Source organism: Spermophilus citellus (assembly GCF_964194105.1).
Source record: "Spermophilus citellus genome assembly, chromosome: 13".
NCBI lineage: Eukaryota > Metazoa > Chordata > Mammalia > Rodentia > Sciuridae > Spermophilus > Spermophilus citellus.
Genome location: NC_138193.1, coordinates 57,519,868 through 57,540,115, shown reverse-complemented (window position 1 = coordinate 57,540,115; position 20,248 = coordinate 57,519,868). Strand labels below are relative to the sequence as shown.

At 36.1% G+C, this 20,248-nt stretch overlaps 1 protein-coding gene across 2 annotated transcripts; it reads left to right on the top strand.

Moving 5' to 3' along the window:
* Positions 1-273: 273 nt before the first annotated feature.
* On the top strand, positions 274-12,427 carry SNRNP27 (small nuclear ribonucleoprotein U4/U6.U5 subunit 27). 2 transcript variants are annotated; one of them, XR_014018673.1, is made up of 7 exons: positions 274-411; positions 1,428-1,548; positions 3,055-3,167; positions 3,637-3,716; positions 10,454-10,518; positions 11,756-11,911; positions 12,002-12,427. XR_014018673.1 is itself a non-coding variant. In XM_081265396.1 (6 exons), exons 1-6 carry the CDS (start codon positions 378-380, stop codon positions 11,808-11,810), a joined length of 468 nt encoding a protein of 155 aa, XP_081121522.1. In that variant the 5' UTR covers positions 274-377; the 3' UTR covers positions 11,811-12,427. The 2 variants fall into 2 exon arrangements, 1 of the variants encoding a protein (XP_081121522.1); XM_081265396.1 differs by having other exon boundaries at positions 11,756-12,427.
* The last annotated feature ends 7,821 nt before the right edge of the window (positions 12,428-20,248 follow it).

Sequence of the window (20,248 nt, the reverse complement as noted above, 5' to 3'; positions counted from 1 at the left end):
AAATGGTGAAATTGAAAGCTATGTTAGGATGGTGAGTCTACAGCTGAATTTTTCAAACACTTCTATAAGTGCATCAAATAGCATATTTTTAATGCCTGCCAGGGACAAACAAGATAGGAAAGTCACTGTGAAAATTAGGCTGGAGGAGCGGAAATGACAACTCCACTTCTATGGTAATCTCCAAATTCAGAAGAGGCGATGGCATCCGGGGCACATTCTGGGCCCGCCCTTTTCGCTGCCTGCCTTCTTAAGAAGCCGGAACCCTCCGGACTTGTTTCGACATTTTTCCAGTCGGAGATCGAACTTCAGTTCCGGTCACTCCCGGAAGTTGTTGCACCGCCGTTTCCGGGGCGGTGTGAGGAGGAGTTGGACTCCGAATGGGTCGCAGCCGAAGCCGCTCCCCACGGAGGGGTGAGTCTAGAAGCAACGCGGATGGCGTGGGGCCCTGTTGGAATCGCATCTTTTTTTTTTCAGTATCTGGGCAACGGAGAGGCGGGCCCTTTCCTCCTGAGGAGGAAAGCTGGGGGTGAATGGGGGAACGAAGACCTAGGCCCCTACACTCTGGGGCCTGAACCTCTGGTTTGAAGACTAGAGTTTTGTTTGTTTGTTTTCCCCTTCTAAATTAGGGTTTCATCGACTTGTTGTCAACCTTATAATACAGTAACTTTTACTGTGCTTGTGGCCGATGGGCTCAGGCCACAGTTTCTTCATGTAATTTCTAGGAAACTGCATAAGTCACCCTGCTTTTCTGAATCGAATTCTCGCAGTCATTGGGGGTAATGTTAACCCCCGGGGAAAACTGATGTGAGAATAAATGTTACATTCTATAGCATTCACTATGTGATTTTCCTTGGCTTACAGATGCTCCATAAGTTTTATGATCCTGCTGAGTTTATCATAGGGAAATCGCTATTTAGAATTTCGAATCCAGGGAACTCACCGATTAATATCTTCTGTCCCCCAGACCTATTAAGGAGGCGGTGCAATGTAAAGAATCTTACTAGACTTCCATTGGGATCTCTAACTTGGATCCTCGGTTGTGTCCTTGGTTAGTTTTTGCCACCTTCAACTAGACAGTATTCAGTTTTCTTACAAGTTAACTGAGGCCTCAAGCCACGTGTGGCTGTGGGGTTCTTGAAGTGTAGCTAATCCGAACTGAGAAATGCAGTTCGTAAAATAGACACCAGATTTCCTACCAGAAAAAATATAAAATATATTATTAAGTACCTTTCATATTGCTTACATGCCAATATGTTTATAGCTGGGACATATTAAGTCAAAAAAGTCTTAAAATTAATATCACCTGTTTCTTTGTACCTTTTCAGTGTGACTACTAGCGATGGCTCACGTTATGTTTCTGTTGGAGGGCTCAGCTCTTGATATTTGATTCACTTTTTGGCTCTGCAATTTTTGTGTGTTTGTATTAGAACGTAGGCGGTCCCGGTCCACTTCCCGGGAGAGAGAACGAAGGCGCCGAGAAAGGTCCCGGTCTCGGGAAAGAGATCGAAGAAGGAGCCGTTCGAGATCCCCACACCGAAGGCGCTCCCGGTGAGTATAGTGAATAAACCAGAAGCTAGACTACGAAGAACAAAGAAGCTGGTCACTGATCTTAACTTTGGGTTTTTTTTGGTCGCAGTTTCATGAAATGGAAGAAACAATCCTACATTAACTTTTTGGTGATAGCAATATATTCAAGTGTATGATCAAGAATTGGAGGGAGAACTTTAACTGGGTGCACACCCACAATCCCAGCAAATGAGAGACAGAGACAGGAGGATCTCAAGTTTGTGGCTAGCCTCAGCAACTTAATTCAGACACTCAGCAATTTAGTGAGACTATGTGTCAAAATTTAAATGTGGTAAAATATCCATGGGTTCAGTTCCCATTGCGGGGGAAAAAAAAAAGAATGGGACATCTTAGAAGAACCTTGGAAATGGACTTTGTTAATAGCATCAGTTGGTATTTAAGTGGGCTTTATTGTTTGTGTTTAGTGGGTAGAATTTTTCAAGCTAGGTTTTTCTGCCTCATAAAAATTTCCTATACAGGCAGTGGCACATGTCTGTAATCCCAACAGATGGGGTGGCTGAGGCAGGAGGATTGCAAGTTCAAAGCCAGCATCAGCAAAAGTGAGGCACTAAGCCACTCAGGGAGACCCTGTCTCTAAATAAAATACAAAATAGGGCTAGGCCACATCAGTGTTAAAAGCAGCACAATTCACGGTAGCCAAACTGTGGAACCAACCTAGATGTCCTTCAATAGATGAATGGATTAAGAAACTATGGTATATGTACACAATGGAATATTACTCAGCAATAAAAGAGAATAAAATTATGGCATTTGCAGGTAAATAAATGGAGTTAGAGAATATCATGCTAAGTGAAGTAAGCCAATCCCCAAAAACCAAAGGCCAAATGTTTTCTCTCATAAGTGGCTGCTAATTCATAATGGGGAGGGGCATGGGATGAGTGGAGGAACTTGGAATGGGCAAAAGGGAGGGACGGTTAGAGTGGGGAGGGGAGGAGGCATGGGGTTAGGAAAGATGAAGGAATGAGAGGGATGTCATTACCCAAGGTACAAAAATGATTACTCAAATGGTTGGATCTTATTTCATGTACAACCAGAGAAGTGTAAAATTGTGCTCTATTTGTGTATAGTGAATCAAAGAGCATTCTGCTATCATGTATAACTGAGTAGAACAAGTAAATTTTAAAATTAAAAAAAAAATAGGACTAGGTATGTGATTCAGTGGTTGAGTGTCCCTGAGTTCAATCCCGGTAACCCAAAAAAATAAAAATAAATAAATAAATTTCTAGCCCTAGTAGAGTGCAACTGATGACTATCAGTAAAGTGGGGGTTTTTTGTTTGTTTATTTATTTGTTTTTGTAATATCAGAGCCTCTCCCTCACTCCTCTATAGTGAATGGACTCTTGAGTATTCTGGAACTTATTTCTGTTCAGTCTTTACTTTTCAGGAACTCATGCGTTAATTTGTGCTGATTGACAGAGTTGCCATTTATATATATCTGTTTCTTACATCTTTATTTATAAATATTAGATCCCCAAGACGACATAGATCCACATCTCCTTCCCCTTCTCGACTAAAAGAAAGAAGAGATGAGGAAAAGAAAGAAACAAAAGAAACAAAGAGCAAAGAACGTCAGATTACCGGTAACATTACTAGATAAATAAGCTTGTTTAGATTGCTCCAGTCATGATAAGTTATAAAAGTATAATTTTTGAGCATTTAAATATTAAGATTTTTATGGTGTTCGTTGCATATGGTTTTAAGATTTTGTTTTAATTGTACCTTAGTGAGTTGCTTGTTGTCCATGGTGCTCCTGATATAACCTAGGTAGGGTAGTTAAAAACATGAGAATATTCTATTTTGGAAGTGTCTTCAAATCTAGATATTGTAGTATCTGATATTAAAGGTGGTCCCCCCCATAAGCTCCAACTTGCATGCTAAGTTACATTCTGTCCAAATTTAAGAGGAATTTTTCTCATTTATCTTTGTCTTTTGTGTGTTCTTTACTGGTAAGGTAGAATGTCTGTTAATTTGTCACCAGTTTTCTTTTTATTTTGTATGTGTATAGATATAGATACATAATGATATAAGTTTTAAAAATTATTTTTGCAGAGGAAGACTTAGAGGGCAAAACAGAGGAAGAAATTGAAATGATGAAGTTAATGGGATTTGCCTCTTTTGACTCAACAAAAGTAAGTAAAACATGCAATGAATTAAACATTCTGATTTGAATTAATCCATTATGCCTGTTGTGGTTTTCCATATTCTTTTATGTATCACTTATAATTTCTTCTGTTGGCACAAGTTTATTTGGTTTTAAGACAGTAACTATCTGTTTGAAGGGCTTTGAGAACACAAAAGAGGAAACTTTAAACTGCCATTGCATTTGGAGAATGTTTGACAGACATATGGTTTGCATTAGATCATAAAGGGCAAGTAAAGGTGATCAGACCGAAAGAAGGCAGAAGATAATTTAAAGTAGAGTGCTGTATAGGTGTGAAGAAGCATGAGGTATTATGGGAATTTAAAATTCTGTGACTGGTCCAAGGGGGCTGATGGGTGGTAACTGTGACTGAGGCTACAAAATGGAGGAAACCAAATTTTGTAAGGATTTTGATGACTTTAGCCATGCTAAGGAATTTAGAGTTGACTTATTGGTGTTTAGAAGAGGAAGCAAGGATTTTAAAACAAGGGAGTAACCCAATTATATGTATGTTTTAGAACAATGACATTGGGGACAGCATGGAAGACAGATGGGAAGTGGGTTAGATTAGAATTAGAGAGAACTGTTGAGTCATGCGAGTGTAAGATGATAACAGGACTGAACTGAGTCTAAAATCTCAGAAGCCAGGGTAAGTGGAAATGGGTATCAGTAGTCAGATGGGTATCAGTAGTCAGTGATGCCCTTGAGACATTGGGCTGGGGAGCCTGGTTGGTACAGTTAACTCAGAACAAGATTACAGGAAGGGGAATTACTGGGAAATAGAACATTCAGCTGCCAGATGAAGATGACCTTGGACTACATGTCTCACAGCTCAGATGGGGGATAGAGATGGATTGGGGAGTGAGTGCTATCTAGCTTTCATCATAATACCTGGAGACAATAAAGGGGAGGAAAGAGAGAGAGATTGTTAAGAAGAAAAGGGAGAAAGAAATTTTAGGGAGGGAGGAGGAAAGAATATTTAGAGAGATAGGAAGATGGGGGTAAGAGAAAGAAATAGGAAAGGCCAGGAGGAATGGAGAGAGAAAATAGAAGGAGAATAGTGGGGATGGAGAGAAGAATATATGTGAAAAGAAGGAAAAAAAATTTTAATCCTTTTTTTCTTAAGATTTTGATGAAAGCTCTATTTTTTAAAATTTATTCTTCTTAGTTATACATGACAGTAGAATGTATTTTTGGCAAATTATATATACATAGAGTATAAATTATTTTATTCAGGATCCCATTCTTGTGGTTGTACATGATGTAGAGTTACTCTGGTTGTATATTCAAATACTAGGCTAAGAAAGTTATGTCTGATTGTTTCTACTGTCCTTCCTATACCCCTCCCCCCTCCTTTCCCTTTGTCTAATCCAATGGATTTCTATTCTTACCCTCCCCGCCTTTCCTTGTTTTGGATTAGCATCCACATATCAGAGAACATTTGGCCTTTGGTTTTTGGGGGATTGGCTTATTTCACTTAGCATGGTGTAGTGTCCAGTTCCATCCATTTACTGGCAAATGTCATAGTTTCATTCTTCTTTATGGCTGAGAAATAGTCCATTGTGTATATATACCACATTTTCTTTATCCATTAATCTGTCAAAGGACACTTAGGTTGTTTCCATAGCTTGGCTATTGTGAGTTGAGCTGCTATAAACATTGATGTGGCTGTGTCACTGTAGTATGCTGTTTTTAAGTCCCTTGGTTATAGACCAAGGAGTGGGAAAACTGGGTCAAATAGTAGTTCCATTCCAAGTTTTCTAAGGAATCTCCATACTGCTTTCCATAGTGGTTGTACCAATTTGCAGTCCTACCAAAAATGTATGAGAGTACCTTTCTCTACCACATCTTCACCAACATTTTTGTTACTTGTATTCTTTATATTTGCCATTCTGGCTGGAGTGAGATAGAGTCTCAGTGTAGTTTTAATTTGCATTTCTCTAATTGTTAGAAATGTTGAACATTTTTTCATGTATTTTTTGATCATTTGTATTTCTTCTTCTATGAAGTGTTTATTTAGTTCCTTTGTCCATTTATTGATTGGATTATTTTTTTCTGGTGTTGGGGGCTTTTGGGGAGTGGGGGAGTACCAGGAATTGAACTCAGGGGCAGGGCACTAGGCCACTGAGCCACATCCCCAGCCCTATTTTGTATTTTATTTAGAGACAGAGTCTCACTGAGTTGCTTAGCGCCTCACTTTTGCTGAGGTTGACTTTGAACTCATGATCCTCCTGCCTGAGCCTCCCAAGCCACTGGGATTACAGGCATGGGCCACTTTGCCCAGCTGGTGTTAGGTTTTTTGAGTTCTTTGTATAACCTGGAGGTTAATGCTTATCTGAAGTACAGGTGGTAAAGATTTTCTCCCATTCTGTAGGATCTCTGTTCATGTTTTTTATTGTTTCCTTTGCTGTGAAGAAGCTTTTCAGTTTGATACCATCCCATTTATTGATTCTTGATTTTACTTCTTGTGCTTTGGGAGGCTTATTGAGAAAATCATTTCCTAAGTTGACAGGATGGAGAGTTGGGCCTACTTTTTCTTCTAATAAGTGCAGGATCTCTAGTCTAATGCCTAGGTCTTTGATCCACTTAGAGTTGAGTTTGTACAGGGTGAGAGATAGGGGTTCAATTTCATTTTATTACATGTGGATTTCCAGTTTTCCCAGCATCATTTGTTGAAGAGGCTATCCTTTCTCTAATGTATATTTATGGCGCCTTTGTCTAGGATAAGATAACTGTATTTATGTGGATCCTTTTCTATGTCTTCTATTCTGTTCCACTGGTCTTTATGTCTGTTTTGGTGCCAGTACCATGCTGTTTTTGCTACTATAGCTCTGCAGTATAATTTAAGGTCTGGTATTGTGATGCCTCCTGCATCGCTTTTCTCACTAAGGATTGCTTTGACTATTCTGGACCTCTTATTTTTCCAAATGAATTTCATGACTGCTTTTTCTATTTCACTGAAGAACATCATTGGGATCTTTTTTTTTTTTTTAATATTTATTTTTTTAGGTATAGATGGACGCAATACAATGCCTTTATTTTTATGTGGTACTGAGGATGGAACCCGGGTCCCGCCCGTGCTAAGCGAGCGCTCTACTGCTGAGCCACAATCCCAGCCCTCATCACTGGGATCTTAATAGGAATTGCATTAAATCTGTATAGCATTTTTGGTAGTATGGCCATTTTGATATTAATTCTGCCTATCCAAGAACATGGGAGATCTTTCCATTTTTGGATATCTTCTTTAATTTCTTTCTTTAGTGTTCTATAGTTTTCATTATAGAGGTCCTTCACCTCTTTTGTTAGGTTGATTCCTAAATAGTTTTTTTGTTGTTGTTTTTGTTTTATTTTTCTTTCGAGGTTATTATAAAGGGATATTTTTCTGATTTCTCTTTCAGCTGATAACATCTTTAATGTATAAAAATGCAGTTGATTTATTGGTGTTGATAAAATATTTTTTCTTAGGGGCAGGGAATGTGATAAAGGGATTGCTTAGCATTCACAAGTTCCTGGATTTAATCCCCAGCACCACCAAAAAAAAAAAAAAAGTTAGTTTTACAAATGGAATTTGAGATTTTGAGAAGAATTGTCATTTAATTCTTCTTGCTGGATATGGTGTCACATACCTGTAATCCTAGCTTCTCGGGAAGCTGAGGCACCAGGATTTTGAAGCCAGACTCTGCAATTTAGCAAGACTCTATCTCAAAATTTTTTAAAAAGGGGGGCTGGAGTTGTAGCTCAGTTATAGAACACTGCTGGGTTCATTCTAGTTTAAAAAAAAAAAAAAAATCCACCTCCTCTAATTCTGTATTCCATTCCATTGAGTTGTTAATGGAATAGGATAAACCCAAATGGTGTAAGACTTTCTTTTTAACTAATGTGATAGTAAGTTTAAAATGTTTGAAAATTATATTGTATAACTTAAGAGGAGTACTGACACATGACTGTTGAGGTGAAAAAAATTAAAAATGCAGAGGTTATATGAATCCTATTTTGGAATATTATTATTTGTTATCTGTTAACTTTTTTTCCTTGAATATATCAAATCCAAATCCCTTTTTATTTTTTCCCAAAGAGTATTTTATATGTGAAATGTTTTGTTAATATATATGTTAAATGGATAAAAATATCTCCAAAGTAAAGCAGTTTTAGTTAAATGGACAAAAAAAAAATCTCCAAAGTAAAGCAATTGTAGTTTTATTGTTTTTAGAAGACTGTTTTTAGAAGAATTATTTGTTTGTACTGGCGATTGAACCCAGGGGCCCTTTGCCACTGAGCCACATCCCCATCCCTTTTTTTTGTTTTTTATTTTGAGGCAGGATCTCACTAAGTTGCTGAGGCTGGCCTTGAACTTGCAATCCTCCTGCTTCAGCCTTCCAAGTTGCTGAGATTACAGGAGTGCACCATTCTATCCAATTGAAATTATTTATTTGTTTTGGGGTATGACTATTTCCTGATTATATTTGAAATTCCTGAGAGGTATATAGGTAGAGCTAACCCTTTGCTTTGCTTTTTTTTTTTTTAATTTAATTTAATTTTTTTAGTTGTTGATAGAACTTAATTTTTTTTTATTTATATGTGGTGCTGAGAATTGAACCCTGTGCCTCACACATGCTAGCAATCGCGCTCTACCACTGAGCCACCACCCCAGCCCTACCCTTCACTTTTAATTGTAATCAGTGCTGCTTAAGATGTTTGTTTATTAAGGAAAAAGTGAGGATCCTTAAAAATTGTCGTGTACCATGTAATCAAATGATGTCAGTGGAGTTTTGGTTTGTTTTTCCCAGTACTGAAAGTGAAACCTAGAGCCTCATCCCATACAAGGCAAGTGCTCAACCACTGAGTGTAGCCCAACTCCCATGTCAGTTGTTTTCTAATGACCTCTATGGGGTTGTTAACTTAGTTTAAATGCAGTTGGCAGTTACGAAGTATCTTACCTCACTCATGTTTCTCAGTTACATATGTGTTGTGTTATTTTCATCATTGATCTGTTGGGGGACCTTTTCCTTTTCTTCTGTTTCCCTTTCCTTTCCTCTTTGCAGTACTCATAATCTAATCCAGGGCCTCATTGGTGCTAGGTAAATTGTCTAGTACTGATCCCTATTGTGGAACCTTTCCGTATGTCTTGTAGTCATTTATTTTCCCTCTACTTCAACATTCTTCTAGAAAGTTCCAAAGTGTGATTATATTTACCAATGGGTAATTTTCTATCCTAGTATGTAAATAAATGAACATAGGGTTAATAATATGTGACTCTACAAAAGTTTCTAAAAAGTCAGCAAGTCTTTAGAAATTGAACTCAGTGAAAAGATTAGCATAATTTCCTTTTTTTTTTTTTTTTTGGTCAAGGCAGGTCTTTCCAAGTTATGCCTACCTCTTATAATTTATCCAGTACCCCTACCCTTAGAAATATATGAAAATAAGAACAGAAAATTAAGTCCATATATATTTATTTTAGTTCCATTTCAAATATGTAGTTCACCTATGCATACCATTAGACCAGTGGGTCAGAATCCTTTTTTTTCCCCTAATGCAGACACCTAATGAGTATGCTACACTCATGAGTAATAATGGACAAGGGTAGGAAATAGGAGTCACATGTATGTGTTTCGTGGCATTAGCCAGTCCCATTCATTTCGAAGTCATTTTCCAATCACCTGCCAGTGCAGTGCCCTAGTATGTGAGAATGTAGAGGTGACTCAGACATATATCCCTCCATCAAGAAGCTTTCAGTGTCATTGGAGCAATAGCATATACATCACAGTAATACAGGGTGGAAATATAAAGTACTATGGGGAAAGCATAGATACCATTCTTCAGGGGTTAGTAAAGAAGGTGCTGCCTGACAGCTGGATCATCAGAACTGGGCCTTGAATGATGGATAAGAAAGAACCAGTTCGTTAAAGATTGGTTCTTGGCAGGGAAGGCAATTCAGGCATGAGGAACAATATGGGAGCAAGTGGGTATGGTTAATTAATTTGACTGGATTAAAGAACCTTAAAGGGGGCTGGGGTTGTGGCTCAGCGGTAGAGCGCTCTCCTGGCATGCATGAGGCCCTGGGTTTGATCCTAAACATCACATAAAAATAAATAAAAATAAACAAAATAAAGTTATTGTGTCTAACCAAAAATAAACTTTTAAAAAGTGCATAAATACATTCTACTGTCATGTATAACTAATTAAAACAAATTTAAAAAAAGGAATTAGTAACAAAGAGGATACATGCCACATATAGAAAGGTATGTAACAATCCAACTATTGTCTGTTATTCTATATTCTGATTCTTGATTAAAGATAAAAATGGTAAGACTTATGCAAGAAATGGAATTTAAACAAATGGAAATGTTCAAGCTACAATTTGAGAATATTATAAGTTAATGGTAGAGGTTAAATTTTGTGTGAATGTAAATTTTTGTGGAGCTAATAAGTTTTATCTGATTTTAAAGGAGTCTTTGACCAAAAAAGTTTAGGATCTACTAGCCTATTTCCCAGCATGCCTTACACATACCATGAATGTTTGCTGATTTGAATATTGTATTAAATTGTATATATGTAACCATAAAAATGTGAGCAGAGTTGTTTAATACTTGAGAGTTTGTGGGTATCATTAGGATCTGAAAATTTTCTCTTCCTTTTAAATGGATCTTGGTGATTTAACATTATCCATCTCTTGATCAGGCATTTAATGTGTCCTTCCTATTTTATTTGTTTATTGTTTTTCTCCAGGGGAAGAAGGTAGATGGCTCTGTCAATGCCTATGCCATAAATGTGTCTCAGAAGAGGAAGTACAGGTAAGCAAAACCCCCACTATTATGTTTAAACTAATAAACTCAATTTCATATTTGGAAAGAGCTTTTATATGGGGTAATCATTTTTGTGAAATGTATTAGTTTTCTGTACTGTCCCTTGATTTTTAATGTGTGTGTTTTGTTTTGTACTGGGTAATTGAACCAAGGGCCTTGTGCATACTAGGCAAGTGCCCTACCACTGAGATGTGTCCTCAGAACCCTGTCCCTTATCTTAAAGAAGTACTTTTCTTGCTTATATTCTGGCATGTTAAAATTGTTTCTCAATTTACATGTTAGCAAATAGCTGTTCTAGAGAGGGTAGCTGACTTAAATGTTTTTGAGCTGTGTGTAGTAAATTTCTTAAAAAAGCATAACTTCAACTTAGTGGGCTTTGATTTCACTGTAAAACAAATCTCTTCTAAACTATTTACCTATACTGATTACATCAGGATTTTAATGTAAATAGACTTTTCTTTTTTAAGTGTAGGCACATTTTGTTTGTGTTATAGATTCGAAACAAATGAATCTATACTTAAAATCTCACTGAATTGTTGATGAAAAAGTCAAGACATGTTTAAATATAACCTTTCTTTCTACTTTTATCACTGATAAAAGATCAGTATTCCAATTAATTTAGACTATGAATAATATGATTTGAGAGTGCTATGAGCTAAAGTAATAGAGTTGTTATGGATAGACTGTCATAAAATTACCTTCAAATAAAGTATTATGAGGTGAACCATTGAAGTGTACAAATTGAATTTGCTTAATGGATACCTGTTTAGGAGTTCTGTGTTTGTTTAAACTAGGTAATCATTGTTTACCTAAAATAATTGTGAATTTTAAATTGATTTTTTTAAAGGTCTGTACGATCTTTCCAAATAATTCTGAAAATATATTTCCATACTGAATGTGGCATTTAAAGAAATCCAAATGGTTTTGCTTTATTTTAAAAGTGAGGTTATAGGTTACAGGTGTAATTTAGTGTAGAATGTTACCTGGCGTGCTTGAGGCCTTGAGTTTGATTCTAAGCCACAAAAATAAGTAAAAGTAAAATAATCTCATATTAATGTGCATTAAATAACCTTAAGTAGTTTCTATCCTACACTTTGTCATGTTAAAGGTGGTCTTAGGTTTAATCTTAAAAACATGTTATTTTGGTTTTAGGTTTTTTTATATATATATAAAAAGAGTCCAGAATTTTAAAAAGTTCACAATGAATTTTCTCTTCTCATTATAGGCAATACATGAATCGAAAAGGTGGCTTCAACAGACCTTTGGATTTTATTGCATGAGAATTGAAATCTGAAGAATGATTTTCCCCCTCGTCTTGGTCAGAGAGTGGATTTTGTATTTAATATGCCTCAAAACCAGGATTGCTGTTCTTTCTTGTAAAGTAAGGAAATCTTATTTATGATGTGTGCAGTTTACTTACCTTTCCTCAATAGAAGATAGGTTAAACATTACTTTTTTTTTTTTTTTTTAGGAAATATCATTTGGGGCAGTCACCATCCCATTTTGTTTGTTTTTATTCCTATGGAAACTGTGTATTTTCTTCTTGGATGCTTGTTAGGACTTTATAACAAACATGAAAGTAATTTGGATGTTTCTCCAATAAAGCAATATTTCTACCCATTTTATAGTTGATAAACATTTTTTATTATTAGATAAAAGAGCCTGCCTAGATGTTTTCTTTTTTCACACATATATACCTTGATTATTAAAGAATTGGGAGAATGAAGAAGTATAGCTTTAAATTTTTGTATCTTCTGTTTTCCCCCCCCAAATACTATTTATTGTTTTTCCTCAATTATGAAAGCAATACATGCTTACTATAACAAATACCTGTGAAGCTAAAAAGTGAAAAGCCAAAAATCACTTATAATAAACTTCCAGGGATAATCAATATTAACATTTTGTTGTATGTCTTTCTGGACTTCTATATTTCTCACTTCCACTCATGAGATCAAAATGTATATACAGTCCTCTTTGTCTAACCCATTTTTCCCCATGTACTATGAACATTTTTTATGCTTTTAAATATTCTTTCAAAACTTAGTGTTTAGTAGCTACTTGGTTGTACCATAATTTACTAATCCTTTATTGGTGAACATTGGCCTGTCTCCCATGGCTTACTTTTATAATTAAAACTTTTATAATTACTGTCTGTCTTTATTACATGCATGTTTTTATATTTGATTCATTATTTTCCCAGGTTCAGTTCTTAAACATGATAAGGGATAAGAGGTGTGTGTGCGTGTATGCATGTGCTTATTTAAGTTTTTTTCCTATATGTGGCTAGAAGATTTTTTTCCCACCAGTAAAATATGAGAATTTCTATTTTGTATATATGTACAAATAGGTGTAATAAATGTTGGTTTCATTGTCTTTAGGCAAGGTCCCTCCCATTTGAAGAAAGCTCTTTATTTATTATTATTTAATTATTATTTATTATCTTTATCAAAGATAATAGCCATCACCCATTCTGTTTCATGTCTCGCTGGTGTTTGAGTCTCTGTGGCTGGATTTTGTTTATTTGTTTGTTTGTTTGTTTATTTATTGGGGGGGTACTGAGGATTGAACCCAGGGGTGCTTAACCACTGAGCCACATCCCCCACCCTATTTACAAATATTTTATTTAGAGACAGGGTCTCACTGAGTTGCTGAGTTCCTCGCTAAGTTGCTGAAGCTTGCTTTTAATTTGCAATCCTCCTGCCTCAGCCTCCTGAGCTGCTGGGATTACAGGCCTGTGCCACTGTGTCCAGTTTAAATTCTATTCTTTGTAGTAACTACTACAAATGCATGGAACACATTTCAGATGTTTACAAAAAGTATTTAGTGGTGAGTTAATTGTGTATCCATTCAGAGATATTTCACATACACACATATCTTGTTATTAAAATAGATATAAACTTTGTATACTGTTCTACACCTAGCTTTTGTTCACTTACTCTAGTGTATCATCTCAAGATTATTTCTTATTGATATATATAAAATTGCCCTTTTTTTAATTTGATTTTTTTTAAGTTGTTGATAGACCTTTATTTTATTAATTTATTTATATGCGGTGCTGAGAATCAAACCCAGTGTCTCACACATGCCAGGCAAGTGCACTACCACTAAGCCACAGCCCAAACATTGCCTTTTTTTTAAAGGCTGTTCCAGTTTGGATCTGGAACGTCCCCAAAGGCTCATGTGTTGAAGACTTGGTCCAACTGATGGTGCTATAGGGAAGTAATAGAAACTTTAGGAGATGAGACCTAGCTGAAAGAGGTTGGTCCCAAGCCTTACCCTCCTTTGTCTCTGCTTCCCATCTACCAGGAGGTGAGCAGTTTTTTTTGCTTCCTGCTTCAACATAGGGGCCAAGCAAACACTGACTGAAATCTCTGCATGAGCCAAAATGAATCTTTTCTCCTTAAGTTTTTTTTCTCAGTTATTTTGTCACAGTGATGAAAAGCTAACAAAGGCTGTTATAGTCCATTGTAGGATGGACCATAGTTTGTTTAACTTATCCCCTGTTTAAACTTTTGCTATGTTAAAAACAGTTTTGCAGTGATTATCCTTGTACATACATGATTTTACAAGAGTTTGGCTAAATTTTTAAATCCTTATTACATCTGAAATTTGACCACCAATTGAAATTTTTTAGAATCTTTCTGGCAAGTTGGTTCTCTGTAAAGAAAATAATAGTAATGTTCCTGCACTGTGTGTTACAGTGTACATGGCATTTTAGTTTACTTAGTCCTCATGAGATAGAGAGGGTGCTATTGTCTATTTCTCAGAGGAGAAAGCTAAGGGTCTTCAGACCACAAAGGCAAACACTATTGACATTTATGCTACCTACTTAAATACTTGAATGTGCTACCTCAGTTGCACAACTTCAGGTACTCTTTGCACAATTGTCACCAACTCAAAGACAGTTGGGTTATTTTACTTGAACTTTCTACCAAACAGCTAAATAGTCCCCCATGCTTTCACCCACCAAAATACCGTGTATTTGTAAATTATCCATGACAGAGTCTGTTGCCAATCATATTTGTGTGTATCTAAGGAAGGCAAACCTAATTGTTTTAACTGGGAAGCCAGATCTAGAATAAAATAATATATCCAAAACAAATTGTGTATTTTTAGATTATCATTTTATTGTGTTAGTAGAGAACTGACTTGAGATCCTTAGGGCAGGACACTTTGTAAACAAATAATCTGAGAGAACCTTATAGGTTAATAAGGAGGTAGTACTAAAGATACAGGGAAAATAGGAAATCTTTAAAAATCCAGAGAAGACACCTAGAAGTCTTGGTTCAAAGGAACTTTTGTCTATTCAGTCATCTAATTCTGGAAGAATAATAAAGGTGAAACATCCTGTCTTCTTCCTCTAACAGGCTCCTGCCATATAGAGAACATAAATCGTCTGTTCCCAGGTATCTAAATATTAGGGTGCTCCATGGCTCAAGTCCTTAGACTTTCCACTTTGCCTTGGTGAGTCATTCATCCATGTGACTTCAAACATCTTCTGCCCTGAATCTCATAAATTTATACTTCCAGCCTGATCATTTTACTGAATTACAGTCTCTTATATGCACCTAAATTATTAGGCACCTCAAATTTAAGATTAAGCAAACTGAACTCTCATTTCCATGCCTAGTGTTTTTCTCTGAGGCATCTCAGTCAGTGACCCTTTCATTTACTTCTTTTTTTTTTTTTTTTAAAGAGAGAGTAAGAGAGGAGAGAGAGAGAATTTTTAATATTTATTTTTTAGTTCTCGGCGGACACAACATCTTTGTTGGTATGTGGTGCTGAGGATCGAACCCGGGCCGCACGCATGCCAGGCGAGCGCGCTACCACTTGAGCCACATCCCCAGCCCTCATTTACTTCTTCATCAGACTAAAATCCTGGGATCATCCTGACTCCTTTGCCCCACATGTGATTCATTGGCAGATCCTTTTGATGTTTTGAATCTGACCACTTCTCAGCACCCATGCTAGTCCAAGTCATCTCTTGTTGAATTATTACAATAACCTCCTAATTGTTCTCCCTCTTTCCACCCTTCCTGTTTATTCTCCACCCAGCAACTGAAACAAACCTTTTAAAATGTGCATCAGTATACATTTCTTCTGGGTCCAGTGATTTTCTATTATTCAGAAGAAAGTCTTACCTGTGGTCTAGAGACCTCTAGCTGACCTGGACTCTGGATTTCATAGCCTCATCCCCTTACTCATTTCAGTCAGTTATCCTCCTTGCTGTTCTTTGAGAACAGGCATATTCCTGCCCCTGGAGTCTGTCCACTTTCTCTTCCTTCTGAAATGTTTTCTCACTTCCTAGATTTGCTACTTTACATTGCTCAGGTCTCTGCTCAAACTCAAGTCATTCCTGACCCATCCTTACCAAAATAGCAAGTTCTCTTAACTCTCTATCCTTTTATCCTTCTTTATTTATTTGTGTATGTGTGTGTGTGATTGGATATTTAACCCAGGGGATCACTTAACCCCTGAAGCACATCCCCAGCCCTTTTATTTATTTATTTATTATACTGGGGATTAAACCAGGGGCCTTAACCACTGAGCCACATCCCCAGCCCTCTTTATATTTTATTTAGAGACAGAGTCTTGCAAAGTTTCTTAGGAGTTTACTAAGTTATTGAGGCTGGCTTTGAACTGTTCATTTTCCTGCCTCAGCATCCTGAGTCACTGGGATTACAGGTGTGTGCCACTGTACACTACTCCAGTCCTTTATTTTTATTTTAAGACAGGGTCTTGTGAACTTGCTAGGCAAACCTTGAAATTTTGATCCTCCTGCCTCAGCTTCCCAACTCTCTAGGATTACAGACAAGTGCCACTGCCCTGGGCCTTTTTTTTTTTTTTTTTAGTTGTAGTTGGACACAATACTTTTATTTCACTTATTTATTTTTATGTGGTGCTGAGGATCGAACCCAGGGTCTCTCTTATGGGAGGTGAGCGGTCTGCTGCTGAGCCACCACCCCAGCCCCTGCCCTGGGCTTTTTTTTTTTTTTTTTTTTGACCATTAAAATTTTGAGATAGCAAGCCAGCCTCAGCAATTTAGCGAGGGCTTAGGCAACTTAGTGAGACCCTGCCTTAGAATGAAAAATAAAAAAGGATAGGAATGTATCTCAGTGGTAAAGTACCCCTGGGTTCAATACCCAGTACCCCCCCAAAAAATTTTTGAGATAAAATTCACAAACCATAAAATATACCCTTTTAAAAAGTTTACAGTTCAGAGTTATGCATCCATCATCACTAATTCTAGATCATTTTCATCACCCCTAAAAAAATCCCCATACCCATTAATAATCACACCTTTACTCCCCTGCCTCTTTACCTGGAAACCACTAATGCATTTTCTGTCTATAGATGTACCTATTATGGACATAATTCATAAGTGGAATCATACATTATTTGTCCTTTTGTGTTTGGTCTCTTTGACTTGGCATGTTTTCAAGGTTCACTCATTTGTATTTATCAGTACACAGTTCCTTTTTAATGACTGAATAATATTCCATTCAAGAGATAATACCACTGTTTTGTTTATAACTAATCTGTAGATGGACATTTAGGTTGATTCTATTTTTGTGAATACTGCATGCATATTCATACAAGTTTTTGTATGAACATAATTTTTTTCCAATCTCCTGAGTGCATACCTAGGAGTGGCATTAGTGGTTTATATATAGTAACTGTTGAAAGTTTTGAACACTGTCACAAATGGTTTTGCAAAGTAGCTGCACTGTTTTACATTCTCTCCATTAGTATATGAGGGTTCCAAATTCTCTATCTGGTCTCCAAATCTTCCTTGCTTTTCTTTATGGCACCTATCACTGCCTGACATAACCTGTATTCATTTATTACTGTCTGGTTGTCCTATTAGACAGTGAGCTCTGAGAATTGGGGCTGGTATTATTCTCTGCTATAGCTCCAGCACCACATAGTACCTGCCATAGAGTAAAACACTCAATAAGAGTCTGTTGGATTTGTGAATATAGTTCTGTAATCTTTTTAAATTTAATTACTTTCCCTGATTTTTAATTTAACCTTTATTACCCAAGTAAGAAATGGATACATTTTTTCTTGTAAATAATTTAAAACATTGGGACAAAGCTAATCCCTTTGAACAGTAGTCATAATCCTATTGCCTCTTCTTCTTTGTTAATCCTTTGCATGTGTCCTTCCTTGGTTTTTACATCTTTGTATGTAATAGAATTTAGAAAATAAGGAAAATACATAGTTTGGGGTTTTCTTAAAAAAATAAATAATATGTAGGGATTATTTTATAACTTAATTGTTTACTCAACATGATGCCTTAGAGATCTTTCTGTGCCATTTATACATGTAAACCTACCTTTTTAAGAAAAAAAAAAAACTAAGAAACCTGTTGCCATATTTTGTGTAATGTGTATATCACAGGTTGGTGTTGGTTTTGTTGTTTTGTTGGTGGTGGTTTGCACATGGTGCTGGGTATCAAACTCAGAGCCTTGAGTGTGCTAGACAAATGTCTTCCACTGAGCTAACCCCTAGCCCCCTTTTATTACAGTTTTTAATCCATTGTTCTATTTTTAGAATCAGATATTTATAGTGTGACTAATTTTTGCAAAGCAGAGTTTTAAAACTTAATATCATAATATTGGGTGTCATGATACTGAAGTGTCCAGCCACAAAAAAAAAAAAAAAAAAGGGAGGGCTTGGTATCAAAACAGAAACTTACAGTCCTGACTTTTTACACTGCAAGGAACAAAACTCAATTCCTCAGAAACTTATAATAAAACAAAATTCATTTTAATGTCTTGGTGGTTTGAAAGTGCCAAACTCTTGTTACAAATAGGGGGTTTTAATTCCTGGTTTTAGAACATTTTAGACACTTAAGGATTACCAGTGACAACAGTTGTCTTCCCTTCCATTCTGAGGTACTGGTTGAAGTAGCATCCCTCAGTCCTAACTCCCATAGCATATAATGAACCTGCTGCTTAGCATTGGTATTAACTTTTTAACTATTCCTATACTAACCTGGAGTATAAGCCCCTAAAGGAGGAAAAGACATGGTCTTAGTTGTTTTTTGTTTGTTTGTTTGTTTTGTTTTGTTTTGTTTTGGTGCTGGGGATTAAACCCATAGGCAAGCACTGTACCAAATGATCTGTGTCCCCAGCCCCAGGGTCTTATTCCTGCCCCTGGCACTCAATCAAAATTATTTGATGTTATATTTTATATTTCTCCATTTCTAACTACCCAATTCTGATAGTTTTTATCTTGATGTATACTCAGAGATATAAACTATTTTTCATCTCATGTTTATGCTGTTACACATAACTTTTTATTTAAAATTCTGGTCAGAAAATTTAGGTTCATTGTTTAAAATAATTTCCAGGGGGTTGGGTAGGGGTTGGTGAGGACAATCTAAACCTCAAAACCTTTTTCTGCTTACTGTTTCACTTCCAGTAGATGGCACCAAATACTCTTTGAAGTTCTTGATAATAGTTCTTAGTTGGTGTTGCTAATTGATGATCTGTTCTACCACCATAGAACAAAAATGGTACATTTATTTTCTTAGTTTTATTCTCTGATGTTTATGTACACAATTTAGTAATTTTGTTTAGAGTTTTTAAGTTAGAATCATTGGTGTCTGAGTTACTTATTTGCTCTCTTCTGACTCAATTTCAAATTCCCAGGCCCCTCTTTAAAAGAAAAGTGATTTTCAATCAGGGAGATTCTAGTGGGAAAAGTCATGATATTGAGAAATAGGAGTGGGTTAAATATAAAAGTATATGTAAAATTAAAAATAAGGAAATCAAAATATTTCTAGTATATCAGGCTGGATACTTTAATAGGATTGCATTTTGTTGATTTTTTTCAAATTTATTTTACAAATAACATGCACTTCAAAATACTCTGCGAAACTATTATGTCCCCATTCTCAACTTTATGCCTTCTTGAAAAGCTTACTTTCAGTATGTGTTATTTAATTACTGTTTTCATAATTTTTTTCTAATTAACCATTAAACCTAGAAAATGTGTTTCCTACATGTCAGTCTTGGTTTATTACATGTTTATCCTAATTAATTTGTTCAATTTTAATGGATTTATGGACCATTAAAAAAAAAAAACACTTTAAAAATTTCCCACCACAATTGTATTTACACACTTGTCTTTCTCTTTACCCAGAGCTTGAGTATCAGTGTTTTGTGACTCAATCTGGAAATCTTTTTCTGCATGTCTTTAGTACAACTAACACCTGGGCTGTGGGTAATTCAAACCTAGGTTCAGCTCCCATCTCTGCAGCTGAATGGAGGATGAGGAAAATCATTTAGCCTAGCTGGGTCTGTCTCTTCATGTGCAAAATGTAGGTAATTAATACAACCTACCTCATGGGATTATATTGAGAATTAGAAATAACATATGTAATACAGTAAGCTATTACTATCACATATTGGCAACAAAAAATACATTTTATAAAAAAAAAAATCATGCTTTATTCATTTCAACCTTGGGGACTCCCAACTTAAAGGAAATGTCAGTATGTGCAACAATGTACATTACTTGAGTCTCCAGAGAGCTTTCATTTCAAAAATCTTGATGAGGTTTATGGAACAATCCTAAACTTTTGGTTTTTATACATAATATTATAGTAAGCATTTATACTGGTACCACTCCTCACACAAACACACCTTCCTGCAGCCTTCCTGTTTTTATCTAGAATTAAAAGGGAAGGGAAAAACCTTAAAAGAGA